Here is a 21,440-nt window from a genome sequence, read left to right as displayed (position 1 = left end):
CCCTGTGGAAATCAGAGAAACTCTTCCAGTGAATGTCTCTGATCCTTTGCTGGCGACTCTTAAACCTCGCCCCTTGAACACCCGTGAAATTGGGCCATGGAATGCCTCAGATCAGAGGTTACTAGGGAGACCCTGGGCATCTCTTCTTTCCTGCACCAAAGACTGTAGTGAATTGCCGTGCTTCCTTTGGATACGAACGGAAGTGCTCTAAAAGGCTGTTAGGGTGCAGAGTGAGACCAGGAAAAATTGGTGAGGCCAAGACTAGATGTGGAAGAGTGATGGGTTGCAACAGGTGGTGAGGAAGAACAGAAGGGCCGGAGACTACAGCATGCCAGGAGGCTGAAGGGATCGCAGAAAAGTGTCCCTTCCTTGCGTGCCCCCACCCCCCACCTCTGGCTCGGCCTGCAGCTGCTCTCAAGACCACAACCGCTGGCGCCTTTTCCCCAAGCCCGAGGCGCGCGCTGCAGGCTGGCCTTCTCCACACTCCTCCCCGCCCTCCCCGCCCTCCCCGCTCGGGCTGTCTGGCAGCGCCGCAGTGCTGGCTCCGGGGGGCCTTGGCGACCGGGCTCCCTCCTCTCCCCCTGCCCGCCCCAGCCTCCCTCCCTCCACTTCCCGCTGCCGCAGTGATCACGTCGTCGGAGATTTCCATCGGGGCTCCGGGGGCGGGCTTAGGGTGGGGAGCGCGGGCTGGGGCGGGGCGAGTGGGAGGAGTGAAAGTTGGAGCGCAACAAAACCCTCCACCTCGCGCTCGGTGCTGCCAGACCTGCACTGCGACCTCTGCACAGGTGGTCGTGCCAGGCTCTGCCGCGATGTTGCCCAAAGTTCTCCTGATGCTTCTCAACATCTTCCTGGCCCTCCAGTGGAGGTAAGTCTCCATCCTGGCACCCTGGAGCCCTAGGTGCCTAGCAGGCTCCCGGGATCCCGGAGCCCAGCTAGTGCTTTGCCCTGGGTTCCAGTGTGGGCCAGCTGGGTCCTGAGTCCCCCCGATGTGCGCTAGGTCCCGCGGGCCCCCTAATGGACGGGCATCCTGGGCTGCGGACGGGAAGGCCCGGGGAGCACGACGGGACGGTCCTCAGCCCACTGACGTCGTGGGCTCTGTCTGGCCCGCCAAAGCCCTGCAGCCGCGGCCAGGCAGCGAGCACTCTGTTCCCTCGCGGAGTCTGGCGTAGAAAGGGAGAAAAAGGCGCGCAGAACCTTCCTGAGCTGGCGCGTGCAACTCGGGGTTGAGCTGGGGACTTTTGGAAGGTGGGTTCGAGACTGGGAGACCAGAAGTGCCTGAAATGTCGTGTTGTCTGATTTGTTCACTCTTGCTTACGTTTTTAATATTTATTTTTTCTTTTATTTTTTATTATTTATATATATATATATATATTTATTTATTTTCAGCGCCTACCAAGCACCAGGCACTATGCCAGGCAACTCTGACTTTACTTGCTTTCCATCCCGTTACTTCTTTTAGTAGCAGACAGGAGTCTTGGTTTCTTCGAAGGTTTTCTGCCCAAGCTGCCCTCCACCCCTTAGCTGTTGCCTCCCCTTACCTTTCTAGACCCCAGACACCCTGCTGGCTCTTGGGTACACCTTTGAGATCTGTGGTTTGGGGCCTGGGTTTCAATCCTTTCCCTCTTTTCTGGTCTCCAGGCTTTGGACATTGATAGGATGTGTGTCCTCAGGATTTCTGACTTTTACGGGTGGAAGATGACTGTTTCATGGTTTTTTTTATTTGTCCTTTTTTTTTTTTTTTGAGACTGTCTTGTTGGGTGTGAACTGTCACAAGTTCTTAAGCTTCCGGATCTGTTCAGCTTTCTCGAAGTCTCCATGGCATTGCTCTTGTTTGTCTTGAAGAGGGGCAAGATGTCTTCGCTCCCAACCCAAGCTAATAACTCCTTGGGGAAGGACGTGAGGCTCTCTGCTGGTTCTCTTGTGCCCTAGGATTGCACTGACCTCAGGAGGGGCTTGGAAAATGTTTTTGAATGAATATTAGGGATTTCTACTTATCCACATCCCTCTATATAGAATTTTGCTGGACCAAAAAGATGGCTGGTGATGAGAGAGGGGGCATGAAGAAGGGAGGGGGATGAGAGGGAAACACAGCCGTCCGGCGGGGTGGGGGGTGGGGGAGGGGGGAGAGATGCTGACGTGCAGACACTGTCAGCATGGCAACCTGTGATGTCAAGAAAGAGGAGGCAGCAGTGGGGGTGTGCTGGGCCAAACCTCACTTTGGTCAAGGCTCAATCTCAAATCAGTTGAGTGACTTTGAGCAGCCCTTCCCCCATGTGGGCTTCAGTTTGTCCATCAATAAAGTGAAAAGGAGAGTGAATCTGAGGAAGAGACCCAGGTCCTTCCTCATGCTCCTTTGCTCCCCTCTCCAGCCAAATTATAGTGCAGAGCCTCAACCTCATACTGAAGGGATGCGGGTGCGTGAAAAGCTTCCATGGAAAATCCCACTAGTTTAGGGTATGGGTGGTTTCCAAGATTTTATTTTTTCTAACCCTGAAAATGAACTTGGTGGCTTGCTGGCAAAGGTTGTGTGTAACCAGGAGCTCCTTAACCCCAAACATCCCAGGGTGTGGCTATTTGTTTACACTGGCAAAATCTAATTTGAGTATTCAAGCAACCTTCCGTCCCTCTGAGATAATTTTTCTTGCAGACCTAGTAGAGGGTCTCTCTTCCACAGTGTTGGTCCTTATCTCTTCAGAGGACTAGGGGATTAGCCTCTGGGTGCAAAGGGGACTTTAAAAGCCCCAGGGAAGAAGCTATATTCCAGATATGGTATTTAAAGGTGGAAATGATTTCCTCAAGCCCAGTCATTGCCTAGCCCACAATGGGAATTAGCCATTTCAGAAGTGAGAAATGGCCCCAGCTTAATACATCTGTATGCCAATTAAGCAATTCTAGAAATTGGAATACTGCTAAAAAAAAAAAAAGGCAGTTTGCTGCACAGTTGGTAACCCCTTGATCTGTAGCACAGGGATGCAACCACCTTGTTCTTCTGCTCTATATAGCCCTTATTTTAGGAGCTATGTAGAGCAAGTGGCCTGATCCCTTTTTAAGTATATAAATTAGAAAACACAGAAATCATAAGCAAACAGCCCAGTAGATTTTCACAAGGTATACATGATCATGTAACTAATACCTAGATGAGGAAATGATTATCAGCCACCCACCTACCCCAAGCCTCATCAAATACACAATTTCCCTAAAGGAAATCGCTCTCTTTGCCTTCCAACATCACACATTAATTAGGGCTGATAGCTTTTCAAAAGCTTTTAACTGTATTTTTGCAAAGATCTAGAGAACTAGAGAGAACAGTATACTGAATCTCTACATACCCATCACCATCCTTAATATTTATGAATGAATTGGTTAATGGTCACTCATTGCCTCTCTCCCCTACTCACTATCATTTTAGCTAAGAGTTTTTGGAATAAATCTCAGATATCATATCATTTTGTATGTAATTATTATAGTCAGTGAAGACTTTGCCAATAAAAGAAAAATACATTAAACATTTAAGAAGAATTTATTCATAGTTCAACTATTCAGTCTTCAAATTCCTACTATTTCACCATATATTGTTTTTACAGTTTGCCTTTAAAAATCGGTATTCAAGTATGATCCATAGATTAGCATGTGGAGTATTTTTATTGTTAAAATGCCTCTAATAGAAAAGAGGTCATATCATAAACAAACAGCTGATGAGGTGTCAGGAAATGACCATGGGGGTGTAAACAAAGAAACAAATCCCACTTCTTTTCACAACCTGACCTCTAACACTGCAAGAGACTTTCACAAATTAGTAGGTGGATATTTTTATATTTTAAAGAAATACTATCTTGTTGTTTTTGTCATTGTCATTATTGTCTTGGTGCCTGGCTGTCATGTTCAAGATGCTCTCCTGTCCACCAACTAGTTCCCAGATACAGCACAAAGTACAGAGACCATAAGAAAGAGGTACTCTCTGTAGGTGGGGCCTTCATTCCTCCACCTCATGCCTCCAATACAGCGAGGATTACAAACCATCCCAGGATTTTTAGTCCTGTGTGGGAGAGGCTGCCCTGGATTTTGAAAGCATGCCTCAGCAGCACTGGCCCTCGGCTTGTGCCTTCCTCTCAGGCAGATGGGAGGCCGAGGCTAGAAACAACAGCCAGTTGGCCAGAGTTCACACAACAATGCCCACCCATCTCATTCCATATAAGACGGCCTTTGACAATTTAGTTTAATATTTGTTGTTGACTGTTTTTTTAAAATAAAGAATTATGGAAGATGGATCACGTAGAAAGTCCCAAAAGAGCAGTGAAATTTAAAAGGAATTATCAAGTATAATCTGTTAGTGCCTCATCGGTTCCTATTGCCACTCACTAATTAAGCCTTGTGTTGCAAATAATTTCATTTGTTTCTATCCCAAGAGGCATCAGCCCTAACCCTTAGTGAGGTGAGAACAATGCTTCATGGTCTTATGTTCCAGGGTCGGACCTCACGTCAAACTGGAGGATGAATCCCCTGCTCCTGAGGACGTCGTCTTCGGCCCCCAGCCTCAGCCTCAGCCTCAGCCCCACCCTCTGCCAGAGCCCCAGGCTGTGCCTCAGCCTCAGTCTCAGTCTCAGCCCCATCCTCTGCCCCAACCCCAACCTCTGCCACAGCCCCAGCTTCTGCCTCAGCCCCAGCCCGAGCCCCAGGTCCAGTCCCAGCCCCAGCCTCTGCCTTTGCCGCCTCATCCTCTGCCTGAACCTCTGCCTCATCCTCTGCCTGAACCTCTGCCTCATCCTCTGCCTGAACCTCTGCCTCATCCTCTGCCTGAACCTCTGCCTCATCCTCTGCCTGAACCTCTGCCTCATCCTCTGCCTGAACCTCTGCCTCATCCTCTGCCTGAACCTCTGCCTCATCCTCTGCCTGAACCTCTGCCTCATCCTCTGCCTGAACCTCTGCCTCATCCTCTGCCTGAACCTCTGCCTCATCCTCTGCCTGAACCTCTGCCTCATCCTCTGCCTGAACCTCTGCCTCATCCTCTGCCTGAACCTCTGCCTCATCCTCTGCCTGAACCTCTGCCTCATCCTTTGCCTGAACCTCTGCCTCAGCCCCATCCCCAGCCCCAACCTGAGCCCCAGCTCCAGACCCAGCTTCAACCTCTTCCTGAACCTCTGCCTCATCCTCTGCCTGACCCCCAGCCCCAGCCCCAGCCCCAGCCCCAGCCCCAGCCTCAGCATACTGAAAGGAAGCTCACTGAGGAAGAAACAGAACTCAGTGTTAATTTCATGACTGGTCCTGGAAGTTCAGGTCGCAAATTGACAAAAGCGTCTCGAATCCTGAACACCATCCTGCATAACCGTAAACTGCACCCTGGCATTGGAGGTGAGTAGGAAGAGGACACTTCTTATTTTGTAGGGAATGCAAATTGTGGATATAGGTCTAGAGAATGGGTGAGGTGTAGACAAGGGAGCCAAAAACATGGACAGAAACTTGTACAGCTCATCCACCTGGTAAGAGGCAATGACTCTAGTATTAGGAATGCCCTGGACCTTGGTCAACACTTTTCACTTCTCTTGCCCTCAGTTTTACTAAGTCTAAAATAAGACAAGTGATATAAAAGTATATGCCTAATCCTTACAGTCCATGAGCTCGCACTTGCCATGAAAGAACAGATAAGAAAGGAGATGGATCAGCCCTCTTCTCTCCTTTTTCATCACTCACTGCTTGGTGTCATGCTCCCATTTGACTCTTACCCTCTGCTTGCTTCCCCTACAGAGAAGCCCACTCTGGTCACCGTTGAGGTCTCTGTCAACAGCTTTGGACCTATTTTCATCCACAACATGGTGAGTACTGAACTTTGATGACAGTTTTTCCTAGCCGGGCGACAAGATAAGTACCCCATCTTAAGGCCTGCCTCTTTTTCTTGCTTTCTGCTGTTTTTTTTTTTTTTTTTACTACTACAAGAGGTTTGCTGTTGTTGTTTTTGTTTTTGTTGTTGTTGTTGTTGTTGTTGTTTTGGTGTGAATGGGGATTTTACCCATCACTGAGTTGAGAACATGACTGGAAAAGGTAAGTCCCTTGCTGCCTGAAGAGGACCTTCAGAATTGTGACTGTAATCTGCAGTCTTTCATTCAAAATAAAAAGAATAAAGCAACTTTAAACACCACAATGGAATGTGTCTTTTTCTGATTATTCCTATGAACTCTAATATTGTCGTAGTGTCCCGTCTTCTTCCCTTCCTACTGGAATAATATGATCCCAGGTCAACCTTAATCATCTCCTATCTGGAATATGCAAATATTTCGATACTCAGTCCTGCTAAGCAGGCGTCCACAGTGATGTGCCTACAGCTTTGACCCTACTTCTAGCATGTAGTTCAACCTCACAGTCTAGGAAGCAAGCCTTCTCTCATGCCTCTATTCTTTTTCACCCTATTAGAGCCCACAGGTTGTGACTGTACTAGAATATGAACCTTCCAGTTCAATATTGTACATCTGAACAGGGTCTTTATTCAAGTGGTTTCCTGTTTGAGATGCTGTTTCTCTAGTCTTTCCCTTGTCAAAAGCCTTCTCCTTCAGGGTCCAGCTCAGATGACATCTTATTTGTAGCAACTTATTGGACTACCATAGCAACTACTACTACCTGGTCCCTTCCTGCACTGTTCTCTTTTCTGGGCACTCACATCCTTCTGGCTTACATGTGGCTTGTTCTCATTAGCTTATTCCTGGTAGTTAATTGTTTTATGTCAGTCTTTCTCTCTCCATTTTGGAATCCTTGATGCTAAGAGCAGAGTATATGGTAATTAATTACCAAAGATGTTCTCCAAAACTCATAACTTACAGTGTTTCACAGAGAAAAGTTGTGGTGAGCAGCTCTATAATATCCATGCATTTGGTTTGGCAAAAGAGTCTTGGTGTTGAGATGGGGCCTTCCTAACAGACTCAAAGGTAAGTAACCTCCATGAATGGAAGAATGTCTCAGAATGGTATTCTAACAGCAGACAGTGCCCCTCCCCTTGTATTAAATCAGTCTAAATTCTAGCAAGCTGATCTGTTCCTTTACCACTAAGCTGTCCATTTCCACCCAGTTGGTGTTGGCTAAATTCTGTAGGCTAAGTAGGAGAGACCACGCATTGATAAATGCAGCAAATGATCCTAAGTTGCTTTGCTTTGTTTTCGAGATGAGTACCTGGTAAAACCAAAAAGTACTGGGAAACTTCTCAGGCAATTTGTGTAGTTTTTATATTTGGGGGGACCAGTGTTTGTTCTCTACAGGAGTCCTTGTGGGAGTTCTAAGGGTAGCCACACTCTAAGGGTAGCTGAATGCTCCATCTCTCCTTGTTCAACACCTATTAATTCTGCCAGCACTGGCCTCACCTGTGGTTCCAGGAAGTGCTAGTATGTGACAAGCCCTAAAGATACAGTCCAGTCACCCAGACATTGATGTGAGGCACAGAACTGGATCAGTATGGAACCAACAACCTGCTTTATTTAGCCAGTAAGGTGGCACTTCTGAAACTTCCAAAGCCTCATGTGACAGAATCTCAGCTTCTATGTGGTTCCAAATCGTTCTAGAAAGTTGAGGGAGGTCCCTGTTCTTGTACAGCTTGCTTTCCTCTAATGCATTTCATGAGGAGAGAAACACACACGTCTGCCACACAGTCTCAGATCTTGCCAATGCTGGACCGTGGCTTAGCTCTGAGAATCTTTGTGGCAGCCAAATCTCCTCGTGTGACATTTGAGGCAGTTGAGTGTCTCGCCAGGTTTGCGGGTCTCAGTGGTAACCACCTAGTCAGTGGACTTGGTTGATTAGATTTGGCACCCTTCAGTCACTCAGGCATGCGGAATAGTGGAGGGAAGTCTAATCAAGTATTTCTGCCAGTCTCCTGGCTCAACTTTGAAAACACTAAGTCTTAAAAACAATGACAAGTCTGGGAAGAACTGCCTGTCACGAAGTCCCCAGTTGCTAACGTTGTCTCTTACTGTGGCAATTATTGCAGGTGGTTCTCATTAACCCAGCTCTGAAACACCGCATTTCTAGATTCAGCTGAGCTAAAAGAGAGATCCATTCTAGTTCCCTGTCAAACTGGGGAAAAGTTGAACTGTGAACCATTAGTTCCTAGTTGATGTGTGAAGAATTTGCAAATGGTGCCTTGTTAAATAGCAGTCAAATACTTATTTTGAACACTTTATAGAAGACCGTGAGCATGGCATGGGTGTGGAGAGGGAAGGCTCCCCATGGGCTACCATGTAGTTCATGTGCTGGGCTGTAGAGGTGAGCTTGGCAGCTACTGGGAATGTGGAAACTCTCTGAAGGCTCTTTGTGAAGGCAGACGAGGTGGGGCAGGGCAGGGCAGGGCCAGGCACTGTCAGACTTCCCTGATAAATGGCAGGTACACGCTGCTAGCACTTTTCTGCCTGCCATTCTGGTTCGCCGTGGGGAGCACCTTTCCTTTTGCATTTGTCTTCTCTGGCTCCTAACAGTTTGGTTGCAGCGTCCAGCTAGCACCTGTTGCCCCATGCTGTGCTAGCATTTGGGTTTCTGCTTGGTACCAGGGTCTCATTTATACTGGACAAATATTTCACCACTCAGGTCTATCTCTGGCCTCATTCTAAAACATTTAAAAAAAATTTTGAGACAAGGTCTCACTCAATTGTTCAGACTGGTCTTACTGTACTCTGTAGCCCAGGCAGGCCTTTGAACAAGGCATCATCATGCCTCAGTCTCCCATGTATGTGGGAGGACTGGAATCCTATGCCATAAGGCCCATTTGGTACTTATTCTTTGGTGCAAGATTACTGAGAAGCCCCAAAAGTTATTTTTTGTGCAAGTGAAAGCTATGCCAGGGTAAGGTCATCGTAACAATGCTCTGAATGGCAGAGCCATCATGCCACCATTAGCTGTGTGACTTTGGACAGCTTCTGTTCCGAGTCTCAGCTTTCCTACTTTTAAAATAAATTAGGAAAGCTGGCCTTCAGTTCTGCTGTGCGTAATTCTGCTCCTTGCTTTTCAGGTTGCTTGTGCCTATATTACAGTCTGTGGTTTTGTCCTGCAAGTCTCAGCAGTGTGAATTTCTTGCTTCTTTCTATTAAACAGCCTTCTTGATGTTTAAGAGTTTATGGGATCCGTAATATGTGGAGACCAAATAATCATGTAAATATCCACTCATGTGCACACACTTTTCAGAGGATATAGGCACTTATTTGAAAGGAAAAATAAGACATAGGAGAAAAAATGATTCTCCTTGTTAAAAAAAAGAGACTAGTTAGACATTTCTCTTGTGACTCAAATCACTTCATTTTTAATATGATTCTGGGGAATGAATGACTGAGCTTAACTAATACCTGTGTTCCATGAATAAAAGTTGAGAAGGGAGCCTTTCCTATATTCAATGAGGTGTGTGAGCTTATACATTTCTAAGTGCTTCTGAGCTGGAATTTTTTTGTTTGTGGCAGGGGAGGGTGCTGAAAGTGTATTGAACTGGCAGGAGAAGTAGCCCAGCCCACATGACCATGATGAAGCACTGAGCCCAGCCATGCAATAAACCACTATCATCTGGGGTTTTATCAATGCAGCGTGTCTTCCCAAACCACTATGTATTTGAGAATGTTACTTTCTTTTTAAAACACAGGGCAATGGAAAATTCCTGCACCCAAACATTCAGTACTTACTCTTATGGCATGAACCCTTTGACCACTGATAGAGAAAGGGCATGATGTCAGCTATGGGGGCAAAGCTGTTTGAGGGGACTCCAGAGTTTAGATGAGCTATATAGCTTCCACAAGGCAGAAGGAACTTTGTCTGGGAAAGTAGGGAACTTATTTAGCACAAATGTTTCTACAGTTCTGAGTTGACTACTGTGTGATGTCAGGACCTAGCTCCCTTTGCTGTGGCAGCCAAGTCAGGTGTGACTGATTTCTTGGCTGGGGTAAGGTCTGAGTCCCTTTGAGTCCTGAAACCGAAAGAATCTGGCAAACCAGGAACTGTTTCCGTCTCCTGCTTCTTGGTCCAGTGCTCCGTGTGTTGCACCACACTGCCTTTAGGGATCCATGTTAAGTAGTGCCAAACTTAGTATTTGCATGCAAATGCACCTTGTCTGCTTAGCCCCAAGTATATGGTTTTCTATCCCTTCCCACCAGGAGTATTTCATCGACATCATCTTCTCTCAGACCTGGTATGATGAACATCTTTGTTACAACGACACCTATGAGACCCTTGTTGTGCACGGCAATGTGATGAGCCACTTGTGGATTCCGGATGCCTTTTGGGGGAATTCTACGAGGGCCTATGCATATGGTATCACCATGCCCAGCCAGAAGACTTGTATCCACAAGGATAGAAAGGTGTCGCACTCAGATAGGTATGTCAAGCCTTTAGTGTCGCCCCTTCTGGGGCTCTTCTACTTCTTTCGGAAATCTTAACCAAACACTCCTGAGCAGATGTCATTCTGCATAATATTTCTACAAGCCTGCCTAGCTTTCCAAGACCAGGAGCCCAACCTCTTCCAGTTCGGGTACAGGCACAGAGATCTCAAAATAAAAGGACACTGCATGAAGACATATACCAAGTTTGCTCCTAAACGTGGGAGCTGTTTCTTGGCTCCAAGTCAAGAATTCCTTCAACTGGAATGTGCCCATAAGACTGCATTGCCTAGACAATTCCATCCCAAGTGGGCAATGGATGTAAAGACATGTCCACGGTGGTGGAATTGTCTGGGAAGAGTAGCAACACAGTGATTGGAAAGGTAACTAAGACTAAGTTAGATAGTAGGATGCCTGGCTGGGGAAGCTTGTGTTGGCAGTGCAGGCTGTGGAGGTAGCAGAGTGTGGAAAATTGCGAGGTTGGGGAACTGGGCTGGGCCAGAAAACATAGTCCATCTAGGCTTTCAAGACACTTCTCTGATGGTGGGAGCCCAGAGTAGTGAGATTAGAAGCTCTTCTTCATCTCTTTCATATCTCTCCATGGAGCTTTTCATCTTAAATTCTACTGTTGTCATTCACTGGAAGTTTTCCCCGGTCAAAGTTGAGTGAATACCTAAGTGCTCAGAGCCAGCCTAATGGGGCACCTTTCTCCCTTTCAGGATGACCGTTGATGCGGGATGTTCCCTCCACATGCTCAAATTTCCAATGGACTCTCACTCTTGCCCTCTGTCTTTCTCTAGCTGTGAGTACCTTCTTAGGTTTCTGGGGATCCAGAGATATACTGGGCCCCTCTTTTTTCTCATCTTTGCTTTTTATATTTTCTGCTTCTGCTTTTCTCCTAAGATGGTGGCAAGCTTGTACAAAGCCTCCATTCTCCACACATCCCATCCTCACCTGCATCCTCCACACATCCCATCCTCACCCCCATTCTCCACACACCCCCATCCTCACCTCCATTTACACACACCCCCATCCTCACCTCCGTTTTCCACACACCCCATCCTCACCTCCATTCTCCACACACACCCCACCTTTCCTGCCAACAGTGCTGTGCTGCATTACGTTGGCTTTGTGTTGGAGTTGTCCCTCACCTTGCTCCACCTTAAGCTAGTCACCTGCTTCTGAAGTGTATCTAAAGTATGTCTGCTCCTCTCCATCTCTCCCTTAATGCAGGGCTTTATCATCTGCTTTGACCTTTGCAATATCTTCACTTTGAAACTGAACATGTTCTAAGCTAAATTCATTGTGTCCCCCAAGCCCCTGCCCCCAAGGTAAATGTGTTGCTTCTGTGTTTCCATCAGCCTCACTGAAGGGTGCCACCAACCCACCCTGTTGTCCAAGTCAAGAACTTTGATGCTTCCCTTTCGCTAACCCTCCACATCTATACAATCCACATATCCTGTTGGTGTTACCTCCAGATTTCTACTAATTCCATCTATTATCTGCATTCTGACTGTTACAGCTTTGACTCCTACCTTCATTTATTTATATTGTGCCTAGACTGTGGCACTGGCTTCCCATAACTGGCAACGTGCCAACATGCTGCTCTCACATTAGAACCACAGTGACCTAGTGGAAGCACCATATAGAGCAGGTCATTTTTCATGACAAATCTTTTCTTAGCCCACACAGATCAATTCTAAATTCCTTAAAATGACCATCAAGGCCCTTCATGACTCGGCTTCCTCTGCTTCCTGCTGCACAATTCATCTGTGTGCCCATTACCCTAAAGTTTTTTTCTGTTTCCATATTAAGCCAGGCATTTCACCTTCTGTGCTGCCCCATCAACTGCATCAACCTTATCTATATGAAGACTTTCAAGACAATGTGAATGTCACGTGCTTTATGAAGTCTTTTCCAAGTCCCCAAGTGGCCCTTCCCTACCTTGCCCATGGCTCCGTGAATAACGATTTTTCAGAGCAACTCCCCCAGACCACAGCTGCAAACTGTCTTAATGAAATGGGAATGCGAGAGACGGGTTCCTGGCTTGCTGACCTTTGCATTCCCAGCCCAGGGCCTGGTACTAAGGACTCTTCAGTAAATATACTTACTGAATGGGGTTCAACAACCAGGCAAGAGGCAAGGTCCCACAGCTGGTGAGGCCAGAGTCAAAACTCCAAAGTGTGACTGAAGCTGACTCCGTGCTTGTTGGGACCTCTGTTGGGCTTCCCAGTCTCACGCGACCCTCTTTTCCACATTGATTTCCAGGGTCCTATGATGAGAATGCAACGATCTACAAGTGGGAGAATGTCAAGCTTGAAATCGTTGAGAAGAACACTTGGAACCTCTTCCAGTATGATTTCACCGGAGTGAGCAACAAAACTGAAATCGTCTCAACTCCAACTGGTGAGTGTTCAGGGGGATCTAGGGCTGAGCAGTAGCTGAGGAAGGATAACCGCAGGTGGTCATTTGTACAAAAGCTGTACATAAATCCTGTGGAAATACTCTGTAGGATGTGGCTCCTGGATTGTACATGCTGAGCACTTATAACTGTTTGCAGAGGAAACTGAGACTTTATAACTATGTCTCAGTCTCATCTGCAAAGAAGTAAGTGCTTTGCCAAGCTCCCCGAGAGGTAAGTGCCTACAGTATTGTGGCTGTCAGAATGTGCATTTACCTTTGTCCTCCAGATTCTTCTGGGTCAGTCTTTGTTATAACACTGACTCACTAGGATGGCTTTGGAGAAGGGTTCTTATTTGATTCTTCCTTGCCCAGAACCAACCCAAGCTGTTTGAACAGGAAGCAAGGTCCATCTTAATGGGACGTAAAGGTGGAAACTAGAGTCCTAGTGTCTGCTAGTGAGGGCCAGGGTAGTCTGCAGGAAGTTACACAGTAGCAATAGCTGCCACATAAACATTTGTCTTAAAGGAACATCCCTGTAAAGCACAGATTGCCATCAAAAGCTTCATGGTGGATTCAACAAAGACATGGTGGTTATTGATTTTTCTGACCTTGTTCCTGACAAGGATGTAAGGGGTGGATCCTGGGTCTTCTAACTTGCAGCTCCCAAACAGATGTGAGCATCTTTGCTTGTATTCCTAGGTGATCTGAATGAGGAGCCAAAGAATCTCCCCAGGGTAGCTCCCAGAGCAACCCTGGAACCTCTTCATATGTATTGACCAGAATGTGGATGGAGCAAGTCACCCAGCCAACTATCTGTCACGGGAAGCATCTTGCTTTGCTTCTGGTGATGACACAAAATCTGCTTCACTTACTGAGTTGGTCGGTGGGGGAGGGACGGCTCATGCTCACCTGGCTAAAGCTTTGCTTACAGAGTACTAGGCAGGGGATGGGAGCTGCTTTAAAAATGCTTTTCTTTTCTTGGGGTTCTGAGAAAGATACTTCGCTCCCTTTGGCTTGGGATCTTTGCTCTTCCACCAGTTTCTCCAGATAGGTGGAGACCCGTCATCCAAAATGGCCGAGGAGACAAGGCCCAGGGGCTTTCAAGTCACTAGTGGTTCCGTTTAGTAGATGGTTTGCACATTGTTTCAAAATGGTGCCCTAGTGACTACAAAGCCCCAGAGCCAGCATCATCACTGAAGCAGTGACAGTAGGTAAGCACCAGCTCTCCTCGGGGAGAGAGGAGTCATTCTTCTTTTTCTTCTGATGGAGACTGCTTGTTCTTGATTCATGCTTTCTCCACTTGCAGAGCTATCCTTGGGACTGGTTCCAAAGTCTCCCTGTTAGATCCTGGAACAGTCTTCTCCAGCTGGAGCACAGTGTACTCATTTCATCAGGGTTTAGAATGCAGCAGTGGCCTGCAACTTGGGCCATTTTGGACCTTAAAGCAGAGTCTGTGCTTTAGGAGCTTCTCAGAAAGTACAACCCTGCCCTCAGTAAGTGAGCCACCCTCCACCCACAGCTGCTGAGCCCCTGGGGGAATTTTGCCATGGTCAGTTGACCATCTTGCAAGGAAGCAACTTCCTTCTCCAGACAGTTCTTACCATCAAAAACTCTCCCTGTTCTTCTGAAACTGGAGGCTAGGCCTTTTATCTGTCATATCTGATTCTTTTTCCCTAGAACTATTCTGTTTATGTTAACTGAAGTCCCTCTTCCAAGACGTCAAATTTAAAGGGCTGGTATTATCATCAGAGCACTGGTTCACAGTCTATACAGCCCTACTTCTTTTCCTCTCTTGTTCTTCAAAGGCGTCGGTTCACTTATCCTTCTAGCCCATGTCCTCCATACACAGTCTTTTAATTGTGTCCTTCTGACACTGCACTGACCAACCATGATGTGGACAAAGCAGGTAAGATAGAAAATCATCTTTAATACATGCTTTTTGTTTTGGCTTTCAGCCCTCCATATCTTTCTTCTCTTGCCATTGTGTCAGTGCTCCTCAGGAAGGAGCAAACGTGTGTTCGTATCCTTCTCCTGACAAATTTTTAACTCTGAACACATGAGAAGTTCTTCTTTAGTCAGTGTCAATAAAATTCAAATGGAGAGATCCCACAGAGTAACAGGTCTGCTGACAAACACATAGACTCGGGACTTAGGTGGCAATAGTGAATTTGGGCAAGACCCCAAGTCAAGAGAACTAGGAATGTGACATCCTGGCTAGTAGGCAAGTCTGAGGGTGGTCCTTGCTGCAGTGCTTGAGGAATTCTACTCCCAAAGAAGCGACTCTGGAATTTCCAGTGATCCTAGAGAACATCGTTCCCTTTCCTCAGAAGAATCTGAGCACCTTTGCTCCTTGAGTGTCAGTGCTTTCAAGATAACTACAAAATGCTGCTCCCCTGCTTTGGCGTCTTTGGTGTCTCCTTTCTGGAGAGTCCTTAATGTTTGCCCAGGGGTAGCCTTCCACACTGTTCCAGGCTTGGTTAGTTAATGGCTAAGCTGAAGGGCCCACATGAATACTTGCTGGAAGGGATTTAAAAGCTCACTTAATTCAAAGTCAAGAATCTCTATAGCATTAAAGAGGCAGGGATTTGCAGCTTAGCTTCACAAAAGAGCCAGTACTGGGGCAATCTAAAGACCAATATGATATGGAGAGTAAAACTTAATACTCTGGGCTCAGAGAAAAGCCCAGACTACACACAGAGTCACGATTAGCACGAGGAAGTGTTTGGAGCAACATGAGCAACAGAGTCTGCCCACTGGTGACATAGGTGTTCATCAGTTCTCGTAGAGTCTATTGCCGGTTCAGGCAAAGTTGGTTCTTAGTGTCAGATTACAGAGTATATAGTTGATTGTGTAGTTTGTCTGCATCAAAGAGTCAGTAGAAGTTAAGGAGACAGGAGAACGTTTGCCTTTCGAAAAACAGACTTTTGGAGAGTTAGTGAACAGAGGAAGGGATCATTAGCACGCTTGTGTTGGCTTAGCTCGCAGCTGGCTGTGGGTCTTACAGGAAGTCTCCCTCTGAGCTTCTGCTGCTATGTGTATGGCACTGAAATACTGTGACTCAGTCTTAGGACTCTGGTCGGGTACCCCGTGACCTGGACAACGGGACCCATGATGTGTCTGTCCTGCTGGACATCTGCTTCAGTGCTGTAGTGCAGTGGTGTATTTTATGTCTTTCAGGTGACTTCATGGTCGTGACATTTTTCTTCAATGTGAGCCAGCAGTTTGGCTTCATTGCCTTTCAGAACCGTGTCCCTTCTTCTATGAACACAGTCTTCTCTTGGGTCTCTTTCTGGATCAAGCTAGAGCCTGATTCGGACAAGACAACTTTAGGTAAGAGAGTGAGGTGAGCATAAGCATGGGTGCATGGTAGAGCGTTAGCTTTGCTACGGCACAAATTTACCATCTCCTGGTGCCCTTGGAGCAGCGTACTGCATGAGTCTTTGCTCTTATAGGATCACTTGTGTACTCACCAGGGCCATACTAGGCACCTTTTCTCGTAAGAATTTCCTCATGTCTCCTATCTCACAGCTTTGGACTGCTATATTGCCATTTGTTTCGTCTTCTGCTTCTGTGCTCTACTAGAATTTGCTGTGCTCAACTTCCTGATCTACAATGAGACGAAACACCATGCTTCTTCAAGATTCTACCAGGTAAGAACTGGGTATTGGAGCAGGAGGCAACATTTTAGAATGGGGAACCCCAACAGTGAGGGAGCTAGGGTTATGGCACATGGGTGGCCAGCTTCCTAAGTGATGAGAAGTTCCGTGGGGTGGTGGAGGAAATAAGCCTCCTGTTGATGGAAATCCCAGAGGGCCAAGATGGGATGTGCCAAATTCAGTTTCTAGGAAATGCTAGGCAAACTTTAGTTTTGACTCACATTCCCCTAACCATCTCCTCCTTTTTTCATTTGTCCATTGCAGCCTCTGACCGGTAGCCGTGGTAGTGCCCGCACTCGTGCTCGTGCCCGTGCCCGTGCCCGTGCCCGCCAGCAGCAGGAAGTGTTTGTGTACAAGATTCTCACCTTCGAGGGAAACGATGAAGAGGATCATCAGTCCTGTCCAGTCCGTCGACTTCAAAGGCCAAGAAACCCCCAGTGTCCTAGAAAACGGTGTGTGAAGACGACCAACTACGTGTGCGTCAAGGTTTTTAGAAAGTATTTCTGCATGGTCCCTAATTGTCAGGGCAGTACCTGGCAGGAGGGCCGCCTCTGCATCCACATCTACCGCCTGGATAACTACTCACAGGTGCTTTTCCCAGTTACCTTCATCTTTTTTAATGTGCTGTACTGGCTGATTTGCCTTAACTTGTAGGTGCCAGCTAGTACTTCATGGGGCAGCCTCTTCAGTTCCCCGGGAGGTACTAAGCCCCTTGCCAAGGGAGTTAGGAGACAACAGCAACAGCAGCAGGAGGACCTAGAGACAGTCTTTTCTTAGCTCTTCCCCAGTGCGAGTCTGTGGAGAGTTTGCCTTTGCTGGCCCCCTCTTCACTGGTCCCTTCGTTTGATCTCTTTAATAGCCCCTCTCAAGTAACAGGCCACCACTATTTGGAAAAGAGCATTCATGATGCTCAGCATGCCCATGTATGAGCAGATCAGCCCTGCTGACTGTGTTGACAGCTACTGCCTTTCCCCAGAAACCCATGATTGCCTTTGTGGTGCCAAGGGGCCCAGCTCAGACTCAGCTCCAGAACACACAGAGGATGAATAGCAGCCAGAAGGTCCCTGTCCTCAAGTCTTTAAGTCAGATCATTGGATTCTTGTTTCTCTACCTGCCCTCCCCCTTCCTTCACGGACAGAAGCACACTGGCAATATCTCTGTAGGAGGAGAGGAGCCAACAAGTGGCCTGTTTGGGACAGTACACCCCTCTGCTGCTGTGCTATCTCCTTCTCCCCATCTGCCTCCATCTGCACTACCAATTCAGTTCCCTTCATCCAGTGGGTATTTATTTTCATGTGTAGTGATAGTGATTGGCCTCTGCTTTGTATGCCTCCTTCTTCCTCTTTCTTGACCCTTGTGATTTTTTCTGTAACTTCCCTGGTGACTTTCCCAGCCCTGATCCAGGTGCTAGGCCTTGGTGACTTCTTGGGGCCAAGAAACTAAGAACACTCTGCTTTGCAGTGGGCATTACCTGCCAATGATTGGTGCTTACCTCTGGCACAATCTAGAAGTTTGACTGCTTCCTTGGCCCCTGGACCCAAGAGCCAGTCCACTGCCATCCCCGGGGCACTCACACAATCACAATCAATTGAATTCCCTTAAATTTGTACAGCACTTTCCCTTTGGCAAAGCATTTTTGACAAATCATTTCTATTTGGAGCCTTGTTTTAGCCCTGTGACATCTCTAGGGCACAGTTCGTTTTCCCATTATGCAGATGGAAGCCCTGAGATACAGATTTCTATGGGATGGTGGATCTTGCTGGAAGCCACTCTGGAGCTTAATGTTACCACGTGAAAGGGCTAAGGAACTCTGGTCACCATGATTCAATTCTCTTTCCTCTGCTGGCACCCCAGTGGCAGGGCCCAGAATGACAAGCTCCCTTCAGCATGGGCTTGCTCCATAACTGGGCCTGAGGTGCTCAGACTGATACCCATCTTGAACTTCTCACTGGCCCACCCAGTGAAACGAATTTGTACATGCCCCAATGCTTGTATATGCTGAATGAAATCTGTGTCTGTATGTTATGGGGGGTGGAGGGAGGGGATCCCATCTGCTTTTTGTCACTATCATCTGTAAAGGGGAATATATGAATAAATGTATCAGCAAAGCATTCGATGTGTGACTGCTTTCTTCGATATTCAAGCTCGCTTTCAATTACATTTATTATTTGATCATTTCATGCTCATATATAATGCAATCTGATCACATTCACTCTTATCTCCCTCCCAGGCCATCCAAATCCTCTCCCAACAATTCTCCTTCCCACTTTCATGTCTTTTTGTAGTTGCTGTTGTTTTAAGTTTTGTGACTCACTGAGTTTAACGAGGGCTGCCCCTCATGAGTGTGTCGGTGGAACTGTCCTCTGGAGCTTGTGGGGCTTGCAGCTGAGAACAATGACTCTATGCCCCTCTCCCCAGCAGCCCTCAACAGCCAGGAGTTCCTTGGAGAGGGCCAGGGCTCTATGATTTCCTCCCTGGTCCCTGACTGAAAGTTGAGAGACCCAGTCTTGTGTGGGCCCAGTATGGGCAACCACAGCTTCTGTGGGTTCATGACTGCAATGGCTATGTCAAGTCCCGAAAACATGTCTCAGTGCTCTTGATCATCTGGCTCTTACATTCAGCTCAGGTTTTAAACCTGAAAATCAGAGACATACACTTTTATTCGTTCTTTTCCCCGATCCCTATCACACCTACCAGACATGTACCGAATACTGTTTTACGATTCATGGGGACCAAAGACAAGAAAGCCCCAGGATGTGCGGCTGCCTTCACGTATTCCTTGCCTGCCTTTATGCCTTCATTCCTTCCATGTTCCTGCTGCAGTGCTCTTCACTCTTGCCCTTACCATTTCAGAACTAGAAGGTTCCTGGGTGCCAGGCTCAGCTGTCTTATACTACCTCCCCTCCCCTGCCTGTACCATATGTAAAAATGGAGAAATCTTAATAGCCTGGCTCCAAACAGAAGTGATTTGTCAAGGCTGGAGACCCTGACTGTTTACTTCTCAAAAGAAATTTCTAAAGGTATGTTGAGAAATCTTACAGCTGGCATCCTGTGACATTTCCATCTGAAGCAATACAAGGAACCCAGAGAAGACAAAAGTATCTGTGAACAGCTGACTCTTGGTCATAAAATCCTTACTGTGGTGTTCAACCACTTTCCCTTAACAATAAAGCCTTATCTTTGGGCTGTGTGTATGACTCAGTTATAGAGTGCTTTTCTAACATGCACAAGGTCCTAGATTCAATTCCTACTACTTCAAGAGGAGATAAACCATATCTCTACACTATATTTTCTAATATCCTAACTCATTGAAAATGGCAAGTAATGATTTAAAAACTAGGGAGATGTTTCCTCACTTTTACTTCTCAAATTAGAATATGTACAAAAAAATCGGTGGTCTTGCTTCTAAGCAAAGTAGGCATGTAAGATGTGAAGCTCCATATTTAATTTTTTCTTGCCTTTTTGAGACACGATCTCTTTAACCTTAGCCGATCTAGAATTTACTACGGAGACGAGGTTCCCCAGATTTCACAGAAATCCACCTGCCTCTGCTTCCCTAGTGTTGGGATTAGAGTCCAGCTCAGGCCCCATATTTAACTTTAAAGTATAAAAGTAGTAGAAACCAGATTCCTTAATTGCAGTACAATAAAGTTTGAAACTCATAAATAACTTAAGAACCTTATATAATTAGTTATTTTCAATGAGGAAATTGAAACAATAACTGCATCCACACCTAAAAAAATTAATGAAGAAAACACTGCCTAACAAAACCCATAAGGTGCAACTAATATTAAACTTAGAGAAAACAATATAATTTAGGCATTTCAGTAAATACAGAGAAGTTTGGGGAAAGGAAGATTTTTAAAAATATAAACAATAGAGAAAGAACAAGTTAAGCATTTGAAACACAATAAAGTTCTCTTTTTACACTCAAATTATAGAAGAATTTCAGATTTCAGTAGGAGAATGGGAAATGGGGGTGAAAACGACTAAAATTCACTATATCAATGTTAAAAAAAAGGAAATCCTAAAGGAACCCAGATAATATTGGTGAATTCAACTAGAAAGAGAATCCTGAGGCTTGATCTTAAGGGAAGGAGAGAAACAATGGAATGGAATGGAATACATGAGACCTCAAAGAAGTTGGTGTGACTGGGAAAAGGAAGGGGACTATCCAGAGTGAGGGGAGGGTATTAGGGTAATAGGATGAATTCTAAAAAAAGTATAATGGCACATTATGTATGAGAATGCCATAATGAAAGTCAGTATTTGTACACTAATTTTTGCATTCTATTTATTTAGTTATTTATTGAGTGTGGGGGTATTCAGAAACCAGAACACACATGTGGAGATCAGAGGACAATTTGTGGAAGTTGGCACTCTTCCTCCATGTGGGTTCTAGAGATGGAGCCCGAGTTGTCGTGTACTTTTGTGGCAAGTACTTTTACTCACTGAGCTACCTCATCAGCCCTGTATGTTAAATTTAAAATTGAATTTTAAAAAGGTCATGTCGAAAAGCAAGATTGGGATGCAGAAAATTAACCTGAAACTGCTGTAGGACCTGCACCTTTGGAGGCCTTGCAGGGAGCAAGGACAGGTGGAGGAGAAAATGGACTACAATGTAGTCAAAAGAGCCTCAACTAAAAACATGGGCGTCCTGGAGTCACTGACATGATCTTTCCAAATTATCACAAAGCAGAGAAAGGGGATGAATCTCCAGATCCCATCATCAGATGTGACCTACCTTCCAAGCTTCTGCATTTAGCACTCTAGTTCATCTTATCAGCAGCTTCCAGGGGGTATCTGAGTAATGAAATCCCAGACTTTGTGCTCAACTTTCATACCTTTGGCTGGGAAATACATCTCTGTATTCAACTGAGTAAATATAAAGCCCCGTCTCAGTGGGTGAAACACTATGCCCTTGTATGGGAACCCTGGGTAAGGCTCTCCAGTAAAGGAAAGCAAATTCATGTCTGGAATATATGTTGTTGAAGTCAACATGAGTCAGTGCCTCTGTCTAGTTTTAGAGAAGCTCTACGTAGTCAATGTGTTT

General features: G+C 46.2%; 1 protein-coding gene across 1 annotated transcript; it reads left to right on the top strand.

The window, feature by feature from the left end:
- The first annotated feature begins 753 nt into the window (after window positions 1-753).
- On the top strand, window positions 754-18,484 carry Gabre (gamma-aminobutyric acid type A receptor epsilon subunit). Its single transcript, XM_029561815.1, is given in 10 exon segments — window positions 754-865; window positions 4,466-5,349; window positions 5,743-5,810; window positions 10,107-10,327; window positions 11,048-11,130; window positions 12,597-12,734; window positions 15,909-16,074; window positions 16,184-16,230; window positions 16,233-16,381; window positions 16,652-18,484. Coding segments are annotated over 10 exon segments (2,202 nt in total). The 5' UTR covers window positions 754-809; the 3' UTR covers window positions 17,042-18,484.
- The last annotated feature ends 2,956 nt before the right edge of the window (window positions 18,485-21,440 follow it).

Source organism: Nannospalax galili, unplaced genomic scaffold (assembly GCF_000622305.1).
Source record: "Nannospalax galili isolate Female #2095 unplaced genomic scaffold, S.galili_v1.0 scaffold513, whole genome shotgun sequence".
In the NCBI taxonomy this organism is placed as follows: Eukaryota; Metazoa; Chordata; class Mammalia; order Rodentia; family Spalacidae; genus Nannospalax; species Nannospalax galili.
The sequence above is the reverse complement of the archived record's forward strand: the minus strand, read 5'-3'. Positions and strand labels throughout refer to the sequence as shown.